We start from the raw sequence: 25,000 nt of genomic DNA on the forward strand, positions 1-25,000 counted from the left end.
ACGACAATCCCATAAGGCGTTAATTAACGTTAAATTAACTACGACAATTATGTTAATTATAACGTAAGAGGTGCATCACGACCAGTTGGCGGAGCAAAACACAGCTGGAACTCCTATTCCTGAATAGGCTATTAGATAACCATTCGTACGTACACACACAAAAACCTAGATAGGTTAGGCAGTGATGTGGTGGAGGCTGACTCCATACAGAGTTTCAAATGTAAATATGATCAAGCCCAGTAGGCTCAGGAATCTATACACCGGTTGATCAACAGTTGCGAGGCGGGACCAAAGAGCCAGAGCTCTTTGCACAACTAGGTGAGTACAACCAGGTGAGCACACACACACATGCGGACATTAACACTCCCAAAATAGCCAACAGCAACAACAACCACGAAAACATATACAAGGACAGCAGCAGGTACTTGATGCGTCAACACCACCACCAACAATACAATGAAACAGCAATTGTACCAGCAAGTACAGCCACACCAGCATCTGTACCAGCAAGCACAGCCACACCAGCATCTGTACCAGCAAACACAGCCACAACAGCATCCGTACCAGTAAGTACAGCCACAACAGCAACTGTACCAGCAAGTACAGCCACAACAGCAACTGTACCAGCAAGCACAGCCACAACAGCAACTGTACCAGCAAGTACAGCCACACCAGCATCTGTACCAGCAAGCACAGCCACACCAGCATCTGTACCAGCAAACACAGCCACAACAGCATCCGTACCAGTAAGTACAGCCACAACAGCAACTGTACCAGTAAGTACAGCCACAACAGCAACTGTACCAGCAAGCACAGCCACAACAGCAACTGTACCAGCAAGTACAGCCACACCAGCATCTGTACCAGCAAACAGCCACAACAGCATCTGTACCAGCAAGTACAGCCACAACAGCAACTGTACCAGCAAGTACAGCCACAACAGCATCTATACCAGCAAGCACAGCCACAACAGCAACTGTACCAGCAAGTACAGCCACAACAGCAACTGTACCAGCAAACACAGCCACAACAGCAACTGTACCAGCAAACACAGTCACAACAGCAACTGTACCAGCAAACACAGCCACAACAGCATCTGTACCAGCAAGTACAGCCACAACAGCAACTGTACCAGCAAACACAGTCACAACAGAAACTGTACCAGCAAACACAGCCACAACAGCATCTGTACCAGCAAACACAGTCACAACAGCAACTGTACCAGCAAACACAGTCACACAGCAACTGTACCAGCAAACACAGCCACAACAGCATCTGTACCAGCAAGTACAGCCACAACAGCATCTGTACCAGCAAACACAGTCACAACAGCAACTGTACCAGCAAACACAGCCACAATAGCAACTGTACCAGCAAGTACAGTCACAACAGCAACTGTACCAGCAAACACAGCCACAACAGCAACTGTACCAGCAAACACAGCCACAACAGCAACTGTACCAGCAAGTACAGCCACAACAGCAACTGTACCAGCAAACACAGCCACAACAGCATCTGTACCAGCAAACACAGCCACAACAGCATCTGTTCCAGCAAGTACAGCCACAACAGCAACTGTACCAGCAAACACAGTCACAACAGCAACTGTACCAGCAAACACAGTCACAACAGCAACTGTACCAGCAAACACAGTCACAACAGCAACTGTACCAGCAAACACAGCCACAACAGCAACTGTACCAGCAAACACAGTCACAACAGCAACTGTACCAGCAAACACAGTCACAACAGCAACTGAACCAGCAAACACAGCCACAACAGCATCTGTACCAGCAAACACAGTCACAACAGCATCTGTACCAGCAAACACAGTCACAACAGCATCTGTACCAGCAAACACACCCACAACAGCAACTGTACCAGCAAACACAGCCACAACAGCAACTGTACCAGCAAGTACAGCCACAACAGCAACTGTACCAGCAAACACAGCCACAACAGCATCTGTACCAGCAAACACAGCCACAACAGCATCTGTACCAGCAAGTACAGCCACAACAGCAACTGTACCAGCAACCACAGCCACAACAGCATCTGTACCAGCAAACACAGCCACAACAGCATCTGTACCAGCAAACACAGTCACAACAGCAACTGTACCAGCAAGTACAGCCACAACAGCAATTGTACCAGCAAACACAGTCACAACAGCAACTGTACCAGCAAACACAGCCACAACAGCAACTGTACCAGCAAGAACAGCCACAACAGCAACTGTACCAGCAAACACAGTCACAACAGCAACTGTACCAGCAAACACAGTCACAACAGCAACTGTACCAGCAAACACAGTCACAACAGCAACTGTACCAGCAAACACAACCACAACAGCAACTGTACCAGCAAACACAGTCACAACAGCAACTGTACTAGCAAACACAGTCACAACAGCATCTGTACCAGCAAACACAGCCACAACAGCATCTGTACCAGCAAACACAGTCACAACAGCATCTGTACCAGCAAGTACAGCCACAACAGCATCTGTACCAGCAAACACAGCCACAACAGCATCTGTACCAGCAAACACAGTCACAAAAGCAACTGTACCAGCAAACACAGTCACAACAGCAACTGTACCAGCAAACACAGTCACAACAGCAACTGTACCAGCAAACACAGCCGCAACAGCATCTATACCAGCAAACACAGTCACAACAGCATCTGTACCAGCAAACAAAGCCACAACAGCATCTGTACCAGCAAGTACAGCCACAACAGCATCTGCACCAGCAAACACAGCCACAACAGCAACTGTACCAGCAAGTACAGCCACAACAGCAACTGTACCAGCAAACACAGTCACAACAGCAACTGTACCAGCAAGTACAGCCACAACAGCATCTGTACCAGCAAACACAGCCACAACAGCATCTGTACCAGCAAACACAGTCACAACAGCAACTGTACCAGCAAACAGTCACAACAGCAACTGTACCAGCAAACACAGTCACAACAGCAACTGTACCACCAAACAGAGTCACAACAGCAACTGTACCAGCAAACACAGCCACAACAGCATCTGTACCAGGAAGTACAGCCACAACAGCAACTGTACCAGCAAACACAGTCAAAACAGCAACTGTACCAGCAAACACAGTCACATCAGCAACTGTACCAGCAAACACAGCCACAACAGCATCTGTACCAGCAAACACAGCCACAACAGCAACTGTACCAGCAAACACCGCCACAACAGCAACTGTACCAGCAAGTAAAGCCACAACAGCAACTGTACCAGCAAACACAGTCACAACAGCAACTGTACCAGCAAACACAGTCACAACAGCAACTGTACCAGCAAACACAGTCACAACAGCAACTGTACCAGCAAACACAGCCACAACAGCAACTGTACCAGCAAGTACAGCCACAACAGCAACTGTACCAGCAAACACAGTCACAACAGCAACTGTACCAGCAAACACAGCCACAACAGCAACTGTACCAGCAAACACAGTCACAACAGCAACTGTACCAGCAAACACAGTCACAACAGCAACTGTACCAGCAAACACAGCCACAACAGCAACTGTACCAGCAAGTACAGCCACAACAGCATCTGTACCAGCAAACACAGCCACAACAGCAACTGTACCAGCAAGTACAGCCACAACAGCCACTGTACCAGCAAACACAGTCACAACAGCATCTGTGCCAGCAAACACAGTCACAACAGCAACTGTACCAGCAAACACAGTCACAACAGCAACTGTACCAGCAAACACAGTCACAACAGCAACTGTACCAGCAAACACAGTCACAACAGCAACTGTACCAGCAAACACAGCCACAACAGCATCTGTACCAGCAAACACAGTCACAACAGCATCTGTACCAGCAAGTACAGCCACAACAGCAACTGTACCAGCAAACACAGTCACAACAGCAACTGTACCAGAAAACACAGTCACAACAGCAACTGTACCAGCAAACACAGTCACAACAGCAACTGTACCAGCAAACACAGTCACAACAGCAACTGTACCAGCAAACACAGTCACAACAGCAACTGTACCATCAAACACAGTCACAACAGCAACTGTACCAGCAAACACAGCCACAACAGCAACTGTACCAGCAAGTACAGCCACAACAGCAACTGTACCAGCAAACACAGTCACAACAGCAACTGTACCAGCAAACACAGCCACAACAGCAACTGTACCAGCAAACACAGTCACAACAGCAACTGTACCAGCAAACACAGTCACAACAGCAACTGTACCAGCAAACACAGCCACAACAGCAACTGTACCAGCAAGTACAGACACAACAGCATCTGTACCAGCAAACACAGCCACAACAGCAACTGTACCAGCAAGTACAGCCACAACAGCATCTGTACCAGCAAACACAGTCACAACAGCAACTGTACCAGCAAACACAGCCACAACAGCAACTGTACCAGCAAACACAGTCACAACAGCAACTGTACCAGCAAACACTGCCACAACAGCAACTGTACCAGCAAACACAGCCACAACAGCAACTGTACCAGCAAACACAGCCACAACAGCAACTGTACCAGCAAACACAGTCACAACAGCAACTGTACCAGCAAACACAGCCACAACAGCAACTGTACCAGCAAACACAGCCACAACAGCAACTGTACCAGCAAACACAGCCACAACAGCATCTGTACCAGCAAATACAGCCGCAACAGCAACTGTACCAGCAAACACAGCCACAACAGCATCTGTACCAGCAAACACAGTCACAACAGCAACTGTACCAGCAAACACAGCCACAACAGCATCTGTAACAGCAAACACAGTCACAACAGCAACTGTACCAGCAAGCACAGCCACAACAGCAACTGTACCAGCAAACACAGCCACAATAGCAACTGTACCAGCAAACACAGCCACAACAGCAACTGTACCAGCAAACACAGCCACAACAGCATCTGTACCAGCAAATACAGCCGCAACAGCAACTGTACCAGCAAACACAGCCACAACAGCATCTGTACCAGCAAACACAGTCATAACAGCAACTGTACCAGCAAACACTGCCACAACAGCAACTGTACCATCAAACACAGCCACAACAGCAACTGTACCAGCAAACACAGCCACAACAGCTACTGTACCAGCAAACACAGTCACAACAGCAATTGTACCAGCAAACACAGCCACAACAGGAACTGTACCAGCAAGTACAGCCACAACAGCAGCTGTACCAGCAAAAACAGCCACAACTGCAACTGTACCAGCAAACACAGTCACAACAGCAACTGTACCAGCAAACACAGTCACAACAGCATCTGTACCAGCAAACACAGCCACAACAGCAACTGTACCAGCAAACACAGTCACAAAAGCAACTGTACCAGCAAACACAGTCACAACAGCAACTGTACCAGCAAACACAGTCACAAAAGCAACTGTATTAGCAAACACAGCCACAACAGCAACTGTACCAGAAAGTACAGCCACAACAGCAACTGTACCAGCAACCACTGTCACAACAGCAACTGTACCAGCAAACACAGCCACAACAGCAACTGTACCAGCAAACACAGTCACAACAGCAACTGTACCAGCAAACACAGTCACAACAGCAACTGTACCAGCAAACACAGCCACAACAGCAACTGTACCAGCAAGTACAGCCACAACAGCATCTGTACCAGCAAACACAGCCACAACAGCAACTGTACCAGCAAGTACAGCCACAACAGCCACTGTACCAGCACACACAGTCACAACAGCATCTGTACCAGCAAACACAGTCACAACAGCAACTGTACCAGCAAACACAGTCACAACAGCAATTGTACCAGCAAACACAGTCACAACAGCAACTGTACCAGCAAACACAGTCACAACAGCAACTGTTCCAGCAAACACAGCCACAACAGCATCTGTACCAGCAAACACAGTCACAACAGCATCTGTACCAGCAAGTAAAGCCACAACAGCAACTGTACCAGCAAACACAGTCACAACAGCAACTGTACCAGCAAACACAGTCACAACAGCAACTGTACCAGCAAACACAGTCACAACAGCAACTGTACCAGCAAACACAGCCACAACAGCAACTGTACCAGCAAACACAGTCACAACAGCAACTGTACCAGCAAACACAGCCACAACAGCAACTGTACCAGCAAGTACAGTCACAACAGCAACTGTACCAGCAAACACAGCCACAACAGCAACTGTACCAGCAAACACAGTCACAACAGCAACTGTACCAGAAAACACAGTCACAACAGCATCTGTACCAGCAAACACAGCCACAACAGCAACTGTACCAGCAAACACAGTCACAACAGCAACTGTACCAGCAAACACAGCCACAACAGCAACTGTACCAGCAAGTACAGCCACAACAGCATCTGTACCAGCAAACACAGTCACAACAGCAACTGTACCAGCAAACACAGCCACAACAGCAACTGTACCAGCAAACACAGCCACCACAGCAACTGTACCAGCAAACACAGGCACAACATCATCTGTACCAGCAAACACAGTCACAACAGCAACTGTACCAGCAAGTACAGCCACAACAGCAACTGTACCAGCAAGTGCAGCCACAACAGCAACTGCACCAGCAAACACAGTCACAACAGCAACTGTACCAGCAAACACAGCCACAACAGCAACTGTACCAGCAAACACAGCCACAACAGCATCTGTACCAGCAAATACAGCCGCAACAGCAACTGTACCAGCAAACACAGCCACAACAGCATCTGTACCAGCAAACACAGTCACAACAGCAACTGTACCAGCAAACACAGTCACAACAGCAACTGTACCAGCAAACACAGTCACAACAGCATCTGTACCAGCAAACACAGTCACAACAGCAACTGTACCAGCAAGCACAGCCACAACAGCAACTGTACCAGCAAACACAGCCACAACAGCAACTGTACCAGCAAACACAGCCACAACAGCAACAGTACCAGCAAACACAGCCACAACAGCATCTGTACCAGCAAATACAGCCGCAACAGCAAATGTACCAACAAACACAGCCACAACAGCATCTGTACCAGCAAACACAGTCACAACAGCAACTGTACCAGCAAACACTGCCACAACAGAAACTGTCCCAGCAAACACAGTCACAACAGCAACTGTACCAGCAAACACAGTCACAACAGCATCTGTACCAGCAAACACAGTCACAACAGCAACTGTACCAGCAAACACAGCCACAACAGCAACTGTACCAGCAAGTACAACCACAACAACAACTGTACCAGCAAACACAGCCACAACAGCAACTGTACCAGCAAACACAGTCACAACAGCAACTGTACCAGCAAACACAGTCACAACAGCATCTGTACCAGCAAACACAGCCACAACAGCAACTGTACCAGCAAACACAGTCACAACAGCAACTGTACCAGCAAACACAGTCACAACAACAACTGTACCAGCAAACACAGTCACAACAGCAACTGTACCAGCAAACACAGCCTCAACAGCAACTGTACCAGCAAGTACAGCCACAACAGCAACTGTACCAGCAAACACAGCCACAACAGCAACTGTACCAGCAAGTACAGCCACAACAGCAACTGTACCAGCAAACACAGCCACAACAGCAACTGTACCAGCAAACACAGTCACAACAGCAACTGTACCAGAAAACACAGTCACAACAGCATCTGTACCAGCAAACACAGCCACAACAGCAACTGTACCAGCAAACACAGTCACAACAGCAACTGTACCAGCAAACACAGCCACAACAGCAACTGTACCAGCAAGAACAGCCACAATAGCATCTGTACCAGCAAACACAGTCACAACAGCAACTGTACCTGCAAACACAGCCACAACAGCAACTGTACCAGCAAACACAGCCACAACATCAACTGTACCAGCAAACACAGTCACAACAGCAACTGTACCAGCAAACACAGCCACAACAGCAACTGTACCAGCAAACACAGCCACAACAGCATCTGTACCAGCAAACACAGTCACAACAGCAACTGTACCAGCAAGTACAGCCACAACAGCAACTGTACCAGCAAGTACAGCAACAACAGCAACTATACCAGCAAACACAGCCACAACAGCACCTGTACCAGCAAACACAGCGACAACAGCAACTGTACCAGCAAACACAGCCACAACAGCATCAGTACCAGCAAATACAGCCGCAACAGCAAATGTACCAACAAACACAGCCACAACAGCATCTGTACCAGCAAACACAGTCACAACAGCAACTGTACCAGCAAACACTGCCACAACAGAAACTGTCCCAGCAAACACAGTCACAACAGCAACTGTACCAGCAAACACAGCCACAACAGCATCTGTACCAGCAAACACAGTCACAACAGCAACTGTACCAGCAAACACAGCCACAACAGCAACTGTACCAGCAAGTACAACCACAACAGCAACTGTACCAGCAAACACAGCCACAACAGCAACTGTACCAGCAAACACAGTCACAACAGCAACTGTACCAGCAAACACAGTCACAACAGCAACTGTACCAGCAAACACAGTCACAACAGCAACTGTACCAGCAAACACAGTCACAACAGCAACTGTACCAGCAAACACAGCCACAACAGCAACTGTACCAGCAAACACAGTCACAACAGCAACTGTACCAGCAAACACAGTCACAACAGCAACTGTACCAGCAAACACAGCCACAACAGCAACTGTACCAGCAAGTACAGCCACAACAGCATCTGTACCAGCAAACACAGCCACAACAGCAACTGTACCAGCAAGTACAGCCACAACAGCCACTGTACCAGCAAACACAGTCACAACAGCAACTGTACCAGCAAACACAGCCACAACAGCAACTGTACCAGCAAACACAGCCACAACAGCATCTGTACCAGCAAACACAGTCACAACAGCAACTGTACCAGCAAGTACAGCCACAACAGCAACTGTACCAGCAAGTACAGCAACAACAGCAACTATACCAGCAAACACAGCCACAACAGCACCTGTACCAGCAAACACAGCGACAACAGCAACTGTACCAGCAAACACAGCCACAACAGCATCAGTACCAGCAAATACAGCCGCAACAGCAAATGTACCAACAAACACAGCCACAACAGCATCTGTACCAGCAAACACAGTCACAACAGCAACTGTACCAGCAAACACTGCCACAACAGAAACTGTCCCAGCAAACACAGTCACAACAGCAACTGTACCAGCAAACACAGCCACAACAGCATCTGTACCAGCAAACACAGTCACAACAGCAACTGTACCAGCAAACACAGCCACAACAGCAACTGTACCAGCAAGTACAACCACAACAGCAACTGTACCAGCAAACACAGCCACAACAGCAACTGTACCAGCAAACACAGTCACAACAGCAACTGTACAAGCAAACACAGTCACAACAGCAACTGTACCAGCAAACACAGTCACAACAGCAACTGTACCAGCAAACACAGTCACAACAGCAACTGTACCAGCAAACACAGCCACAACAGCAACTGTACCAGCAAACACAGTCACAACAGCAACTGTACCAGCAAACACAGTCACAACAGCAACTGTACCAGCAAACACAGCCACAACAGCAACTGTACCAGCAAGTACAGCCACAACAGCATCTGTACCAGCAAACACAGCCACAACAGCAACTGTACCAGCAAGTACAGCCACAACAGCCACTGTACCAGCAAACACCGTCACAACAGCATCTGTACCAGCAAACACAGTCACAACAGCAACAGTACCAGCAAACACAGTCACAACAGCAACTGTACCAGCAAACACAGTCACAACAGCAACTGTACCAGCAAACACAGTCACAAGAGCAACTGTGCCAGCAAACACAGCCACAACAGCATCTGTACCAGCAAACACAGTCACAACAGCATCTGTACCAGCAAGTACAGCATAACAGCAACTGTACCAGCAAACTCAGTCACAACAGCAACTGTACGAGCAAACACAGTCACAACAGCAACTGTACCAGCAAACAGAGTCACAACAGCAACTGTACCAGCAAACACAGCCACAACAGCAACTGTACCAGCAAGTATAGCCACAACAGCAACTGTACCAGCAAACACAGTCACAACAGCAACTGTACCAGCAAACACAGCCACAACAGCAACTGTACCAGCAAACACAGCCACAACAGCAACTGTTCCAGCAAACACAGTCACAACAGCAACTGTACCAGCAAACACAGCCACAACAGCAACTGTACCAGCAAGTACAGCCACAACAGCAACTGTACCAGCAAACACAGCCACAACAGCAACTGTACCAGCAAACACAGTCACAACAGCAACTGTACCAGAAAACACAGTCACAACAGCATCTGTACCAGCAAACACAGCCACAACAGCAACTGTACCAGCAAACACAGTCACAACAGCAACTGTACCAGCAAACACAGCCACAACAGCAACTGTACCAGCAAGTACAGCCACAACAGCATCTGTACCAGCAAACACAGTCACAACAGCAACTGTACCTGCAAACACAGCCACAACAGCAACTGTACCAGCAAACACAGCCACAACATCAACTGTACCAGCAAACACAGTCACAACAGCAACTGTACCAGCAAACACAGCCACAACAGCAACTGTACCAGCAAACACAGCCACAACAGCATCTGTACCAGCAAACACAGTCACAACAGCAACTGTACCAGCAAGTACAGCCACAACAGCAACTGTACCAGCAAGTACAGCAACAACAGCAACTATACCAGCAAACACAGCCACAACAGCACCTGTACCAGCAAACACAGTCACAACAGCAACTGTACCAGCAAGTACAGCCACAACAGCAACTGTACCAGCAAGTGCAGCCACAACAGCAACTGTACCAGCAAACACAATCACAACAGCAACTGTACCATCAAACACAGCCACAACAGCAACTGTACCAGGAAGTACAGCCACAACAGCAACTGTACCAGCAAATACAGCCGCAACAGCAACTGTACCAGCAAACACAGCCACAACAGGATCTGTACCAGCTAACACAGTCACAACAGCAACTGTACCAGCAAACACTGCCACAACAGCAACTGTACCAGCAAACACAGCCACAACAGCAACTGTACCAGCAAACACAGCCACAACAGCATCTGTACCAGCAAATACAGCCGCAACAGCATCTGTACCAGCAAACACATCCACAACAGCATCTGTACCAGCAAACACAGTCACAACAGCAACTGTACCAGCAAACACAGTCACAACAGTAACTGTACCAGCAAACACAGCCACAACAGCAACTGTACCAGCAAACACAGCCACAACAGCAACTGTACCAGCAAGTACAGCCACAACAGCAACTATACCAGCAAACACAGCCACAACAGCAACTGTACCAGCAAACACAGCCACAACAGCATCTGTACCAGCAAATACAGCCGCAACAGCATCTGTACCAGCAAACACAGCCACAACAGCATCTGTACCAGCAAACACAGTCACAACAGCAACTGTACCAGCAAACACAGTCACAACAGCAACTGTACCAGCAAACACAGTCACAACAGCATCTGTACCAGCAAACACAGCCACAACAGCAACTGTACCAGCAAACACAGTCACAACAGCAACTGTACCAGCAAACACAGCCACAACAGCAACTGTACCAGCAAACACAGTCACAACAGCAACTGTACCAGCAAACACAGCCACAACAGCAACTGTACCAGCAAACACAGCCACAACAGCAACTGTACCAGCAAATACAGTCACAACAGGAACTGTACCAGCAAACACAGCCACAACAGCAACTGTACCAGCAAGTACAGCCACAACAGCAACTGTACCAGCAAACACAGCCACAACAGCAACTGTACCAGCAAACACAGTCACAACAGCAACTGTACCAGAAAACACAGTCACAACAGCATCTGTACCAGCAAACACAGCCACAACAGCAACTGTACCAGCAAACACAGTCACAACAGCAACTGTACCAGCAAACACAGCCACAACGGCAACTGTACCAGCAAGTACAGCCACAACAGCATCTGTACCAGCAAACACAGTCACAACAGCAACTGTACCAGCAAACACAGCCACAACAGCAACTGTACCAGCAAACACAGCCACAACAGCAACTGTATCAGCAAACACAGTCACAACAGCAACTGTACCAGCAAACACAGCCACAACAGCAACTGTACTAGCAAACACAGCCACAACAGCATCTGTACCAGCAAACACAGTCACAACAGCAACTGTACCAGCAAGTACAGCCACAACAGCAACTGTACCAGCAAGTACAGCAACAACAGCAACTATACCAGCAAACACAGCCACAACAGCACCTGTACCAGCAAACACAGTCACAACAGCAACTGTACCAGCAAGTACAGCCACAACAGCAACTGTACCAGCAAGTGCAGCCACAACAGCAACTGTACCAGCAAACACAATCACAACAGCAACTGTACCATCAAACACAGCCACAACAGCAACTGTACCAGGAAGTACAGCCACAACAGCAACTGTACCAGCAAATACAGCCGCGACAGCAACTGTACCAGCAAACACAGCCACAACAGGATCTGTACCAGCAAACACAGTCACAACAGCAACTGTACCAGCAAACACTGCCACAACAGCAACTGTACCAGCAAACACAGCCACAACAGCAACTGTACCAGCAAACACAGCCACAACAGCATCTGTACCAGCAAATACAGCCGCAACAGCATCTGTACCAGCAAACACAGCCACAACAGCATCTGTACCAGCAAACACAGTCACAACAGCAACTGTACCAGCAAACACAGTCACAACAGTAACTGTACCAGCAAACACAGCCACAACAGCAACTGTACCAGCAAACACAGCCACAACAGCAACTGTACCAGCAAGTACAGCCACAACAGCAACTGTACCAGCAAACACAGCCACAACAGCAACTGTACCAGCAAACACAGTCACAACAACAACTGTACCAGCAAACACAGCCACAACAGCATCTGTACCAGCAAACACAGTCACAACAGCAACTGTACCAGCAAGCACAGCCACAACAGCAGCTGTACCAGCAAACACAGCCACAACAGCAACTGTACCAGCAAACACAGCCACAACAGCAACTGTACCAGCAAACACAGTCACAACAGCAACTGTACCAGCAAACACAGCCACAACAGCAACTGTACCAGCAAACACAGCCACAACAGCAACTGTACCAGCAAACACAGCCACAACAGCATCTGTACCAGCAAATACAGCCGCAACAGCAACTGTACCAGCAAACACAGCCACAACAGCATCTGTACCAGCAAACACAGTCACAACAGCAACTGTACCAGCAAACACAGCCACAACAGCATCTGTAACAACAAATACAGTCACAACAGCAACTGTACCAGCAAGCACAGCCACAACAGCAACTGTACCAGCAAACACAGCCACAACAGCAACTGTACCAGCAAACACAGCCACAACAGCAACTGTACCAGCAAACACAGCCACAACAGCATCTGTACCAGCAAATACAGCCGCAACAGCAACTGTACCAGCAAACACAGCCACAACAGCATCTGTACCAGCAAACACAGTCACAACAGCAACTGTACCAGCAAACACTGCCATAACAGCAACTGTACCAGCAAACACAGCCACAACAGCAACTGTACCATCAAATACAGCCACAACAGCAACTGTACCAGCAAACACAGTCACAACATCAATTGTACCAGCAAACACAGCCACAACAGCAACTGTACCAGCAAGTACAGCCACAACAGCAACTGTACCAGCAAAAACAGCCACAACTGCAACTGTACCAGCAAACACAGTCACAACAGCAACTGTACCAGCAAACACAGTCACAACAGCATCTGTACCAGCAAACACAGCCACAACAGCAACTGTACCAGCAAACACAGTCACAACAGCAACTGTACCAGCAAACACAGTCACAACAGCAACTGTACCAGCAAACACAGTCACAAAAGCAACTGTACCAGCAAACACAGCCACAACAGCAACTGTACCAGAAAGTACAGCCACAACAGCAACTGTACCAGCAAACACAGCCACAACAGCAACTGTACCAGCAAACACAGTCACAACAGCATCTGTACCAGCAAACACAGTCACAACAGCAACTGTACCAGCAAACACAGCCACAACAGCAACTGTACCAGCAAGTACAGCCACAACAGCATCTGTAGCAGCAAACACAGCCACAACAGCAACTGTACCAGCAAGTACAGCCACAACAGCCACTGTACCAGCAAACACAGTCACAACAGCATCTTTACCAGCAAACACAGTCACAACAGCAACTGAACCAGCAAACACAGTCACAACAGCAACTGTACCAGCAAACACAGTCACAACAGCAACTGTACCAGCAAACACAGTCACAACAGCAACTGTACCAGCAAACACAGCCACAACAGCATCTGTACCAGCAAATACAGTCACAACAGCATCTGTACCAGCAAGTAAAGCCACAACAGCAACTGTACCAGCAAACACAGTCACAACAGCAACTGTACCAGCAAACACAGTCACAACAGCAACTGTACCAGCAAACACAGTCACAACAGCAACTGTACCAGCAAACACAGCCACAACAGCAACTGTACCAGCAAACACAGTCACAACAGCAACTGTACCAGCAAACACAGCCACAACAGCAACTGTACCAGCAAGTACAGCCACAACAGCAACTGTACCAGCAAACACAGCCACAACAGCAACTGTACCAGCAAACACAGTCACAACAGCAACTGTACCAGAAAACACAGTCACAACAGCATCTGTACCAGCAAACACAGCCACAACAGCAACTGTACCAGCAAACACAGTCACAACAGCAACTGTACCAGCAAACACAGCCACAACAGCAACTGTACCAGCAAGTACAGCCACAACAGCATCTGTACCAGCAAACACAGTCACAACAGCAACTGTACCAGCAAACACAGCCACAACAGCATCTGTACCAGCAAACACAGTCACAACAGCAACTGTACCAGCAAACACAGTCACAACAGCAACTGTACCAGCAAACACAGTCACAACAGCATCTGTACCATCAAACACTGTCACAACAGCAACTGTACCAGCAAGCACAGCCACAACAGCAACTGTACCAGCAAACACAGCCACAACAGCAACTGTACCAGCAAACACAGCCACAACAGCAACTGTACCAGCAAACACAGCCACAACAGCATCTGTACCAGCAAATACAGCCGCAACAGCAAATGTACCAACAAACACAGCCACAACAGCATCTGTACCAGCAAACACAGTCACAACAGCAACTGTACCAGCAAACACTGCCACAACAGAAACTTTGCCAGCAAACACAGTCACAACAGCAACTGTACCAGCAAACACAGCCACAACAGCATCTGTACCAGCAAACACAGTCACAACAGCAACTGTACCAGCAAACACAGCCACAACAGCAACTGTACCAACAAGTACAGCCACAACAGCAACTGTACCAGCAAACACAGCCACAACAGCAACTGTACCAGCAAACACAGTCACAACAGCAACTGTACCAGCAAACACAGTCACAACAGCATCTGTACCAGCAAACACAGCCACAACAGCAACTGTACCAGCAAACACAGTCACAACAGCAACTGTACCAGCAAACACAGTCACAACAGCAACTGTACCAGCAAACACAGTCACAACAGCAACTGTACCAGCAAACACAGTCACAACAGCAACTGTACCAGCAAACACAGCCACAACAGCAACTGTACCAGCAAACACAGTCACAACAGCAACTGTACCAGCAAACACAGTCACAACAGCAACTGTACCAGCAAACACAGTCACAACAGCAACTGTACCAGCAAACACAGCCACAACAGCAACTGTACCAGCAAGTACAGCCACAACAGCATCTGTACCAGCAAACACAGCCACAACAGCAACTGTACCAGCAAGTACAGCCACAACAGCCACTGTACCAGCAAACACAGTCACAACAGCATCTGTAGCAGCAAACACAGTCACAACAGCAACTGTACCAGCAAACACAATCACAACAGCAACTGTACCAGCAAACACAGTCACAACAGCAACTGTACCAACAAACACAGTCACAACAGCAACTGTGCCAGCAAACACAGCCACAACAGCATCTGTACCAGCAAACACAGTCACAACAGCATCTGTACCAGCAAGTACAGCCACAACAGCAACTGTACCAGCAAACACAGTCACAACAGCAACTGTACCAGCAAACACAGTCACAACAGCAACTGTACCAGCAAACAGAGTCACAACAGCAACTGTACCAGCAAACACAGCCACAACAGCAACTGTACCAGCAAGTATAGCCACAACAGCAACTGTACCAGCAAACACAGTCACAATAGCAACTGTACCAGCAAACACAGCCACAACAGCAACTGTACCAGCAAACACAGTCACAACAGCAACTGTACCAGCAAACACAGTCACAACAGCAACTGTACCAGCAAACACAGCCACAACAGCAACTGTACCGGCAAACACAGCCACAACAGCAACTGTACCAGCAAACACAGTCACAACAGCAACTGTACCAGCAAACACAGCCACAACAGCAACTGTACCAGCAAGTACAGCCACAACAGCAACTGTACCAGCAAACACAGCCACAACAGCAACTGTACCAGCAAACACAGTCACAACAGCAACTGTACCAGAAAACACAGTCACAACAGCATCCGTACCAGCAAACACAGCCACAACAGCAACTGTACCAGCAAACACAGTCACAACAGCAACTGTACCAGCAAACACAGCCACAACAGCAACTGTACCAGCAAGTACAGCCACAACAGCATCTGTACCAGCAAACACAGTCACAACAGCAACTGTACCAGCAAACACAGCCACAACAGCAACTGTACCAGCAAACACAGCCACAACAGCAACTGTACCAGCAAACACAGTCACAACAGCAACTGTACCAGCAAACACAGCCACAACAGCATCTGTACCAGCAAACACAGTCACAACAGCAACTGTACCAGCAAGCACAGCCACAACAGCAGCTGTACCAGCAAACACAGCCACAACAGCAACTGTACCAGCAAACACAGCCACAACAGCAACTGTACCAGCAAACACAGTCACAACAGCAACTGTACCAGCAAACACAGCCACAACAGCAACTGTACCAGCAAACACAGCCACAACAGCAACTGTACCAGCAAACACAGCCACAACAGCATCTGTACCAGCAAATACAGCCGCAACAGCAACTGTACCAGCAAACACAGCCACAACAGCATCTGTACCAGCAAACACAGTCACAACAGCAACTGTACCAGCAAACACAGCCACAACAGCATCTGTAACAACAAATACAGTCACAACAGCAACTGTACCAGCAAGCACAGCCACAACAGCAACTGTACCAGCAAACACAGCCACAACAGCAACTGTACCAGCAAACACAGCCACAACAGCAACTGTACCAGCAAACACAGCCACAACAGCATCTGTACCAGCAAATACAGCCGCAACAGCAACTGTACCAGCAAACACAGCCACAACAGCATCTGTACCAGCAAACACAGTCACAACAGCAACTGTACCAGCAAACACTGCCATAACAGCAACTGTACCAGCAAACACAGCCACAACAGCAACTGTACCATCAAATACAGCCACAACAGCAACTGTACCAGCAAACACAGTCACAACATCAATTGTACCAGCAAACACAGCAACAACAGCAACTGTACCAGCAAGTACAGCCACAACAGCAACTGTACCAGCAAAAACAGCCACAACTGCAACTGTACCAGCAAACACAGTCACAACAGCAACTGTACCAGCAAACACAGTCACAACAGCATCTGTACCAGCAAACACAGCCACAACAGCAACTGTACCAGCAAACACAGTCACAACAGCAACTGTACCAGCAAACACAGTCACAACAGCAACTGTACCAGCAAACACAGTCACAAAAGCAACTGTACCAGCAAACACAGCCACAACAGCAACTGTACCAGAAAGTACAGCCACAACAGCAACTGTACCAGCAAACACAGCCACAACAGCAACTGTACCAGCAAACACAGTCACAACAGCATCTGTACCAGCAAACACAGTCACAACAGCAACTGTACCAGCAAACACAGCCACAACAGCAACTGTACCAGCAAGTACAGCCACAACAGCATCTGTAGCAGCAAACACAGCCACAACAGCAACTGTACCAGCAAGTACAGCCACAACAGCCACTGTACCAGCAAACACAGTCACAACAGCATCTTTACCAGCAAACACAGTCACAACAGCAACTGAACCAGCAAACACAGTCACAACAGCAACTGTACCAGCAAACACAGTCACAACAGCAACTGTACCAGCAAACACAGTCACAACAGCAACTGTACCAGCAAACACAGCCACAACAGCATCTGTACCAGCAAATACAGTCACAACAGCATCTGTACCAGCAAGTAAAGCCACAACAGCAACTGTACCAGCAAACACAGTCACAACAGCAACTGTACCAGCAAACACAGTCACAACAGCAACTGTACCAGCAAACACAGTCACAACAGCAACTGTACCAGCAAACACAGCCACAACAGCAACTGTACCAGCAAACACAGTCACAACAGCAACTGTACCAGCAAACACAGCCACAACAGCAACTGTACCAGCAAGTACAGCCAAAACAGCAACTGTACCAGCAAACACAGCCACAACAGCAACTGTACCAGCAAACACAGTCACAACAGCAACTGTACCAGAAAACACAGTCACAACAGCATCTGTACCAGCAAACACAGCCACAACAGCAACTGTACCAGCAAACACAGTCACAACAGCAACTGTACCAGCAAACACAGCCACAACAGCAACTGTACCAGCAAGTACAGCCACAACAGCATCTGTACCAGCAAACACAGTCACAACAGCAACTGTACCAGCAAACACAGCCACAACAGCATCTGTACCAGCAAACACAGTCACAACAGCAACTGTACCAGCAAACACAGTCACAACAGCAACTGTACCAGCAAACACAGTCACAACAGCATCTGTACCATCAAACACTGTCACAACAGCAACTGTACCAGCAAGCACAGCCACAACAGCAACTGTACCAGCAAACACAGCCACAACAGCAACTGTACCAGCAAACACAGCCACAACAGCAACTGTACCAGCAAACACAGCCACAACAGCATCTGTACCAGCAAATACAGCCGCAACAGCAAATGTACCAACAAACACAGCCACAACAGCATCTGTACCAGCAAACACAGTCACAACAGCAACTGTACCAGCAAACACTGCCACAACAGAAACTTTGCCAGCAAACACAGTCACAACAGCAACTGTACCAGCAAACACAGCCACAACAGCATCTGTACCAGCAAACACAGTCACAACAGCAACTGTACCAGCAAACACAGCCACAACAGCAACTGTACCAACAAGTACAGCCACAACAGCAACTGTACCAGCAAACACAGCCACAACAGCAACTGTACCAGCAAACACAGTCACAACAGCAACTGTACCAGCAAACACAGTCACAACAGCATCTGTACCAGCAAACACAGCCACAACAGCAACTGTACCAGCAAACACAGTCACAACAGCAACTGTACCAGCAAACACAGTCACAACAGCAACTGTACCAGCAAACACAGTCACAACAGCAACTGTACCAGCAAACACAGCCTCAACAGCAACTGTACCAGCAAGTACAGCCACAACAGCAACTGTACCAGCAAACACAGTCACAACAGCAACTGTACCAGCAAACACAGCCACAACAGCAACTGTACCAGCAAACACAGTCACAACAGCAACTGTACCAGCAAACACAGTCACAACAGCAACTGTACCAGCAAACACAGCCACAACAGCAACTGTACCAGCAAGTACAGCCACAACAGCATCTGTACCAGCAAACACAGCCACAACAGCAACTGTACCAGCAAGTACAGCCACAACAGCCACTGTACCAGCAAACACAGTCACAACAGCATCTGTAGCAGCAAACACAGTCACAACAGCAACTGTACCAGCAAACACAGTCACAACAGCAACTGTACCAGCAAACACAGTCACAACAGCAACTGTACCAACAAACACAGTCACAACAGCAACTGTGCCAGCAAACACAGCCACAACAGCATCTGTACCAGCAAACACAGTCACAACAGCATCTGTACCAGCAAGTACAGCCGCAACAGCAACTGTACCAGCAAACACAGTCACAACAGCAACTGTACCAGCAAACACAGTCACAACAGCAACTGTACCAGCAAACAGAGTCACAACAGCAACTGTACCAGCAAACACAGCCACAACAGCAACTGTACCAGCAAGTATAGCCACAACAGCAACTGTACCAGCAAACACAGTCACAATAGCAACTGTACCAGCAAACACAGCCACAACAGCAACTGTACCAGCAAACACAGTCACAACAGCAACTGTACCAGCAAACACAGTCACAACAGCAACTGTACCAGCAAACACAGCCACAACAGCAACTGTACCGGCAAACACAGCCACAACAGCAACTGTACCAGCAAACACAGTCACAACAGCAACTGTACCAGCAAACACAGCCACAACAGCAACTGTACCAGCAAGTACAGCCACAACAGCAACTGTACCAGCAAACACAGCCACAACAGCAACTGTACCAGCAAACACAGTCACAACAGCAACTGTACCAGAAAACACAGTCACAACAGCATCTGTACCAGCAAACACAGCCACAACAGCAACTGTACCAGCAAACACAGTCACAACAGCAACTGTACCAGCAAACACAGCCACAACAGCAACTGTACCAGCAAGTACAGCCACAACAGCATCTGTACCAGCAAACACAGTCACAACAGCAACTGTACCAGCAAACACAGCCACAACAGCAACTGTACCAGCAAACACAGCCACAACAGCAACTGTACCAGCAAACACAGTCACAACAGCAACTGTACCAGCAAACACAGCCACAACAGCAACTGTACCAGCAAACACAGCCACAACAGCATCTGTACCAGCAAACACAGTCACAACAGCAACTGTACCAGCAAGTACAGCCACAACAGCAACTGTACCAGCAAGTACAGCAACAACAGCAACTATACCAGCAAACACAGCCACAACAGCACCTGTACCAGCAAACACAGTCACAACAGCAACTGTACCAGCAAGTACAGCCACAACAGCAACTGTACCAGCAAGTGCAGCCACAACAGCAACTGTACCAGCAAACACAATCACAACAGCAACTGTACCATCAAACACTGCCACAACAGCAACTGTACCAGCAAGTACAGCCACAACAGCAACTGTACCAGCAAATACAGCCGCAACAGCAACTGTACCAGCAAACACAGCCACAACAGGATCTGTACCAGCAAACACAGTCACAACAGCAACTGTACCAGCAAACACTGCCACAACAGCAACTGTACCAGCAAACACAGCCACAACAGCAACTGTGCCAGCAAACACAGCCACAACAGCATCTGTACCAACAAATACAGCCGCAACAGCATCTGTACCAGCAAACACAGCCACAACAGCAACTGTACCAGCAAACACAGTCACAACAGCAACTGCACCAGCAAACACAGTCACAACAGCAACTGTACCAGCAAACACAGCCACAACAGCATCTGTACCAGCAAACACAGTCACAACAGCAACTGTACCAGCAAGCACAGCCACAACAGCAACTGTACCAGCAAACACAGCCACAACAGCAACTGTACCAGCAAACACAGCCACAACAGCAACTGTACCAGCAAACACAGCCACAACAGCATCTGTACCAGCAAACACAGCCACAACAGCAACTGTACCAGCAAACACAGCCACAACAACAACTGTACCAGCAAACACAGTCACAACAGCAACTGTACCAGCAAACACAGCCACAACAGCAACTGTACCAGCAAACACAGTCACAACAGCAACTGTACCAGCAAACACAGCCACAACAGCAACTGTACCAGCAAGTACAGCCACAACAGCAACTGTACCAGCAAACACAGCCACAACAGCAACTGTACCAGCAAACACAGTCACAACAGCATCTGTACCAGCAAACACAGTCACAACAGCATCTGTACCAGCAAACACAGCCACAACAGCAACTGTACCAGCAAACACAGTCACAACAGCAACTGTACCAGCAAACACAGTCACAACAGCAACTGTACCAGCGAACACAGTCACAACAGCAACTGTACCAGCAAACACAGCCACAACAGCAACTGTACCAGCAAGTACAGCCACAACAGCAACTGTACCAGCAAACACAGCCACAACAGCAACTGTACCAGCAAACACAGTCACAACAGCAACTGTACCAGCAAACACAGTCACAACAGCAACTGTACCAGCAAACACAGTCACAACAGCAACTGTACCAGCAAACACAGCCACAACAGCAACTGTACCAGCAAGTACAGCCACAACAGCCACTGTACCAGCAAACACAGTCACAACAGCATCTGTACCAGCAAACACAGTCACAACAGCAACTGTACCAGCAAACACAGTCACAACAGCAACTGTACCAGCAAACACAGTCACAACAGCAACTGTACCAGCAAACACAGTCACAACAGCAACTGTACCAGCAAACACAGCCACAACAGCATCTGTACCTGCAAACACAGTCACAACAGCAACTGTACCAGCAAACACAGCCACAACAGCAACTGTACCAGCAAACACAGTCACAACAGCAACTGTACCAGCAAACACAGCCACAACAGCAACTGTACCAGCAAACACAGCCACAACAGCATCTGTACCAGCAAACACAGTCACAACAGCAACTGTACCAGCAAGTACAGCCACAACAGCAACTGTAGCAGCAAGTACAGCAACAACAGCAACTATACCAGCAAACACAGCCACAACAGCACCTGTACCAGCAAACACAGTCACAACAGCAACTGTACCAGCAAGTACCTCCACAACAGCAACTGTACCAGCAAGTGCAGCCACAACAGCAACTGTACCAGCAAACACAATCACAACAGCAACTGTACCATCAAACACAGCCACAACAGCAACTGTACCAGCAAGTACAGCCACAACAGCAAATGTACCAGCAAATACAGCCGCAACAGCAACTGTACCAGCAAACACAGCCACAACAGGATCTGTACTAGCAAACACAGTCACAACAGCAACTGTACCAGCAAACACTGCCACAACAGCAACTGTACCAGCAAACACAGCCACAACAGCAACTGTACCAGCAAACACAGCCACAACAGCATCTGTACCAACAAATACAGCCGCAACAGCATCTGTACCAGCAAACACAGCCACAACAGCATCTGTACCAGCAAACACAGTCACAACAGCAACTGTACCAGCAAACACAGTCACAACAGCAACTGTACCAGCAAACACAGCCACAACAGCATCTGTACCAGCAAACACAGTCACAACAGCAACTGTACCAGCAAGCACAGCCACAACAGCAACTGTACCAGCAAACACAGCCACAACAGCAACTGTACCAGCAAACACAGCCACAACAGCAACTGTACCAGCAAACACAGCCACAACAGCATCTGTACCAGCAAATACAGCCGCAACAGCAACTGTACCAGCAAACACAGCCACAACAACAACTGTACCAGCAAACACAGTCACAACAGCAACTGTACCAGCAAACACAGCCACAACAGCAACTGTACCAGCAAACACAGTCACAACAGCAACTGTACCAGCAAACACAGCCACAACAGCAACTGTACCAGCAAGTACAGCCACAACAGCAACTGTACCAGCAAACACAGCCTCAACAGCAACTGTACCAGCAAACACAGTCACAACAGCAACTGTACCAGCAAACACAGTCACAACAGCATCTGTACCAGCAAACACAGCCACAACAGCAACTGTACCAGCAAACACAGTCACAACAGCAACTGTACCAGCAAACACAGTCACAACAGCAACTGTACCAGCGAACACAGTCACAACAGCAACTGTACCAGCAAACACAGCCACAACAGCAACTGTACCAGCAAGTACAGCCACAACAGCAACTGTACCAGCAAACACAGCCACAACAGCAACTGTACCAGCAAACACAGTCACAACAGCAACTGTACCAGCAAACACAGTCACAACAGCAACTGTACCAGCAAACACAGTCACAACAGCAACTGTACCAGCAAACACAGCCACAACAGCAACTGTACCAGCAAGTACAGCCACAACAGCCACTGTACCAGCAAACACAGTCACAACAGCATCTGTACCAGCAAACACAGTCACAACAGCAACTGTACCAGCAAACACAGTCACAACAGCAACTGTACCAGCAAACACAGTCACAACAGCAACTGTACCAGCAAACACAGTCACAACAGCAACTGTACCAGCAAACACAGCCACAACAGCATCTGTACCTGCAAACACAGTCACAACAGCATCTGTACCAGCAAGTACAGCCACAACAGCAACTGTACCAGCAAACACAGCCACAACAGCATCTGTACCAGCAAACACAGTCACAACAGCAACTGTACCAGCAAGTACAGCCACAACAGCAACTGTACCAGCAAGTACAGCAACAACAGCAACTATACCAGCAAACACAGCCACAACAGCAACTGTACCAGCAAACACAGTCACAACAGCAACTGTACCAGCAAGTACAGCCACAACAGCAACTGTACCAGCAAGTGCAGCCGCAACAGGAAGTGTACCAGCAAACACAATCACAACAGCAACTGTACCAGCAAACATTGCCACAACAGCAACTGTACCAGCAAGTACAGCCACAACAGCAACTGTACCAGCAAACACAGTCACAACAGCGACTGTACCAGCAAACATAGCCACAACAGCGACTGTACCAGCAAACACAGCCACAACAGCAACTGTACCAGCAAACACAGTCACAACAGCAACTGTACCAGCAAACACAGTCACAACAGCAACTGTACCAGCAAACACAGTCACAACAGCAACTGTACCAGCAAACACAGTCACAACAGC

General features: G+C 48.2%; 1 protein-coding gene across 1 annotated transcript in view; it reads right to left on the minus strand.

Moving 5' to 3' along the window:
• LOC138360792 (uncharacterized) overlaps positions 1-25,000 on the minus strand; it is a 53,475-nt gene that overhangs the window by 28,097 nt on the left and 378 nt on the right. Inside the window, exons 2-12 of the mRNA XM_069320337.1 lie at positions 24,979-25,000; positions 23,029-23,322; positions 22,789-22,902; positions 21,439-21,582; positions 19,129-19,362; positions 15,139-15,372; positions 9,770-9,883; positions 8,990-9,103; positions 8,090-8,203; positions 7,700-7,819; positions 6,920-7,033 (exon numbers count right to left, since the gene is read on the minus strand). The exon at positions 24,979-25,000 is cut by the window's right edge and continues 38 nt beyond it. Of these exons, the coding sequence (XP_069176438.1) occupies positions 6,920-7,033; positions 7,700-7,819; positions 8,090-8,203; positions 8,990-9,103; positions 9,770-9,883; positions 15,139-15,372; positions 19,129-19,362; positions 21,439-21,582; positions 22,789-22,902; positions 23,029-23,322; positions 24,979-25,000 (1,618 nt within the window). The remainder of the gene's footprint in view (positions 1-6,919; positions 7,034-7,699; positions 7,820-8,089; positions 8,204-8,989; positions 9,104-9,769; positions 9,884-15,138; positions 15,373-19,128; positions 19,363-21,438; positions 21,583-22,788; positions 22,903-23,028; positions 23,323-24,978) is intronic.

The sequence above is a fragment of the Procambarus clarkii genome, unplaced genomic scaffold (assembly GCF_040958095.1).
Source record: "Procambarus clarkii isolate CNS0578487 unplaced genomic scaffold, FALCON_Pclarkii_2.0 HiC_scaffold_117, whole genome shotgun sequence".
Classification (NCBI taxonomy): Eukaryota; Metazoa; Arthropoda; class Malacostraca; order Decapoda; family Cambaridae; genus Procambarus; species Procambarus clarkii.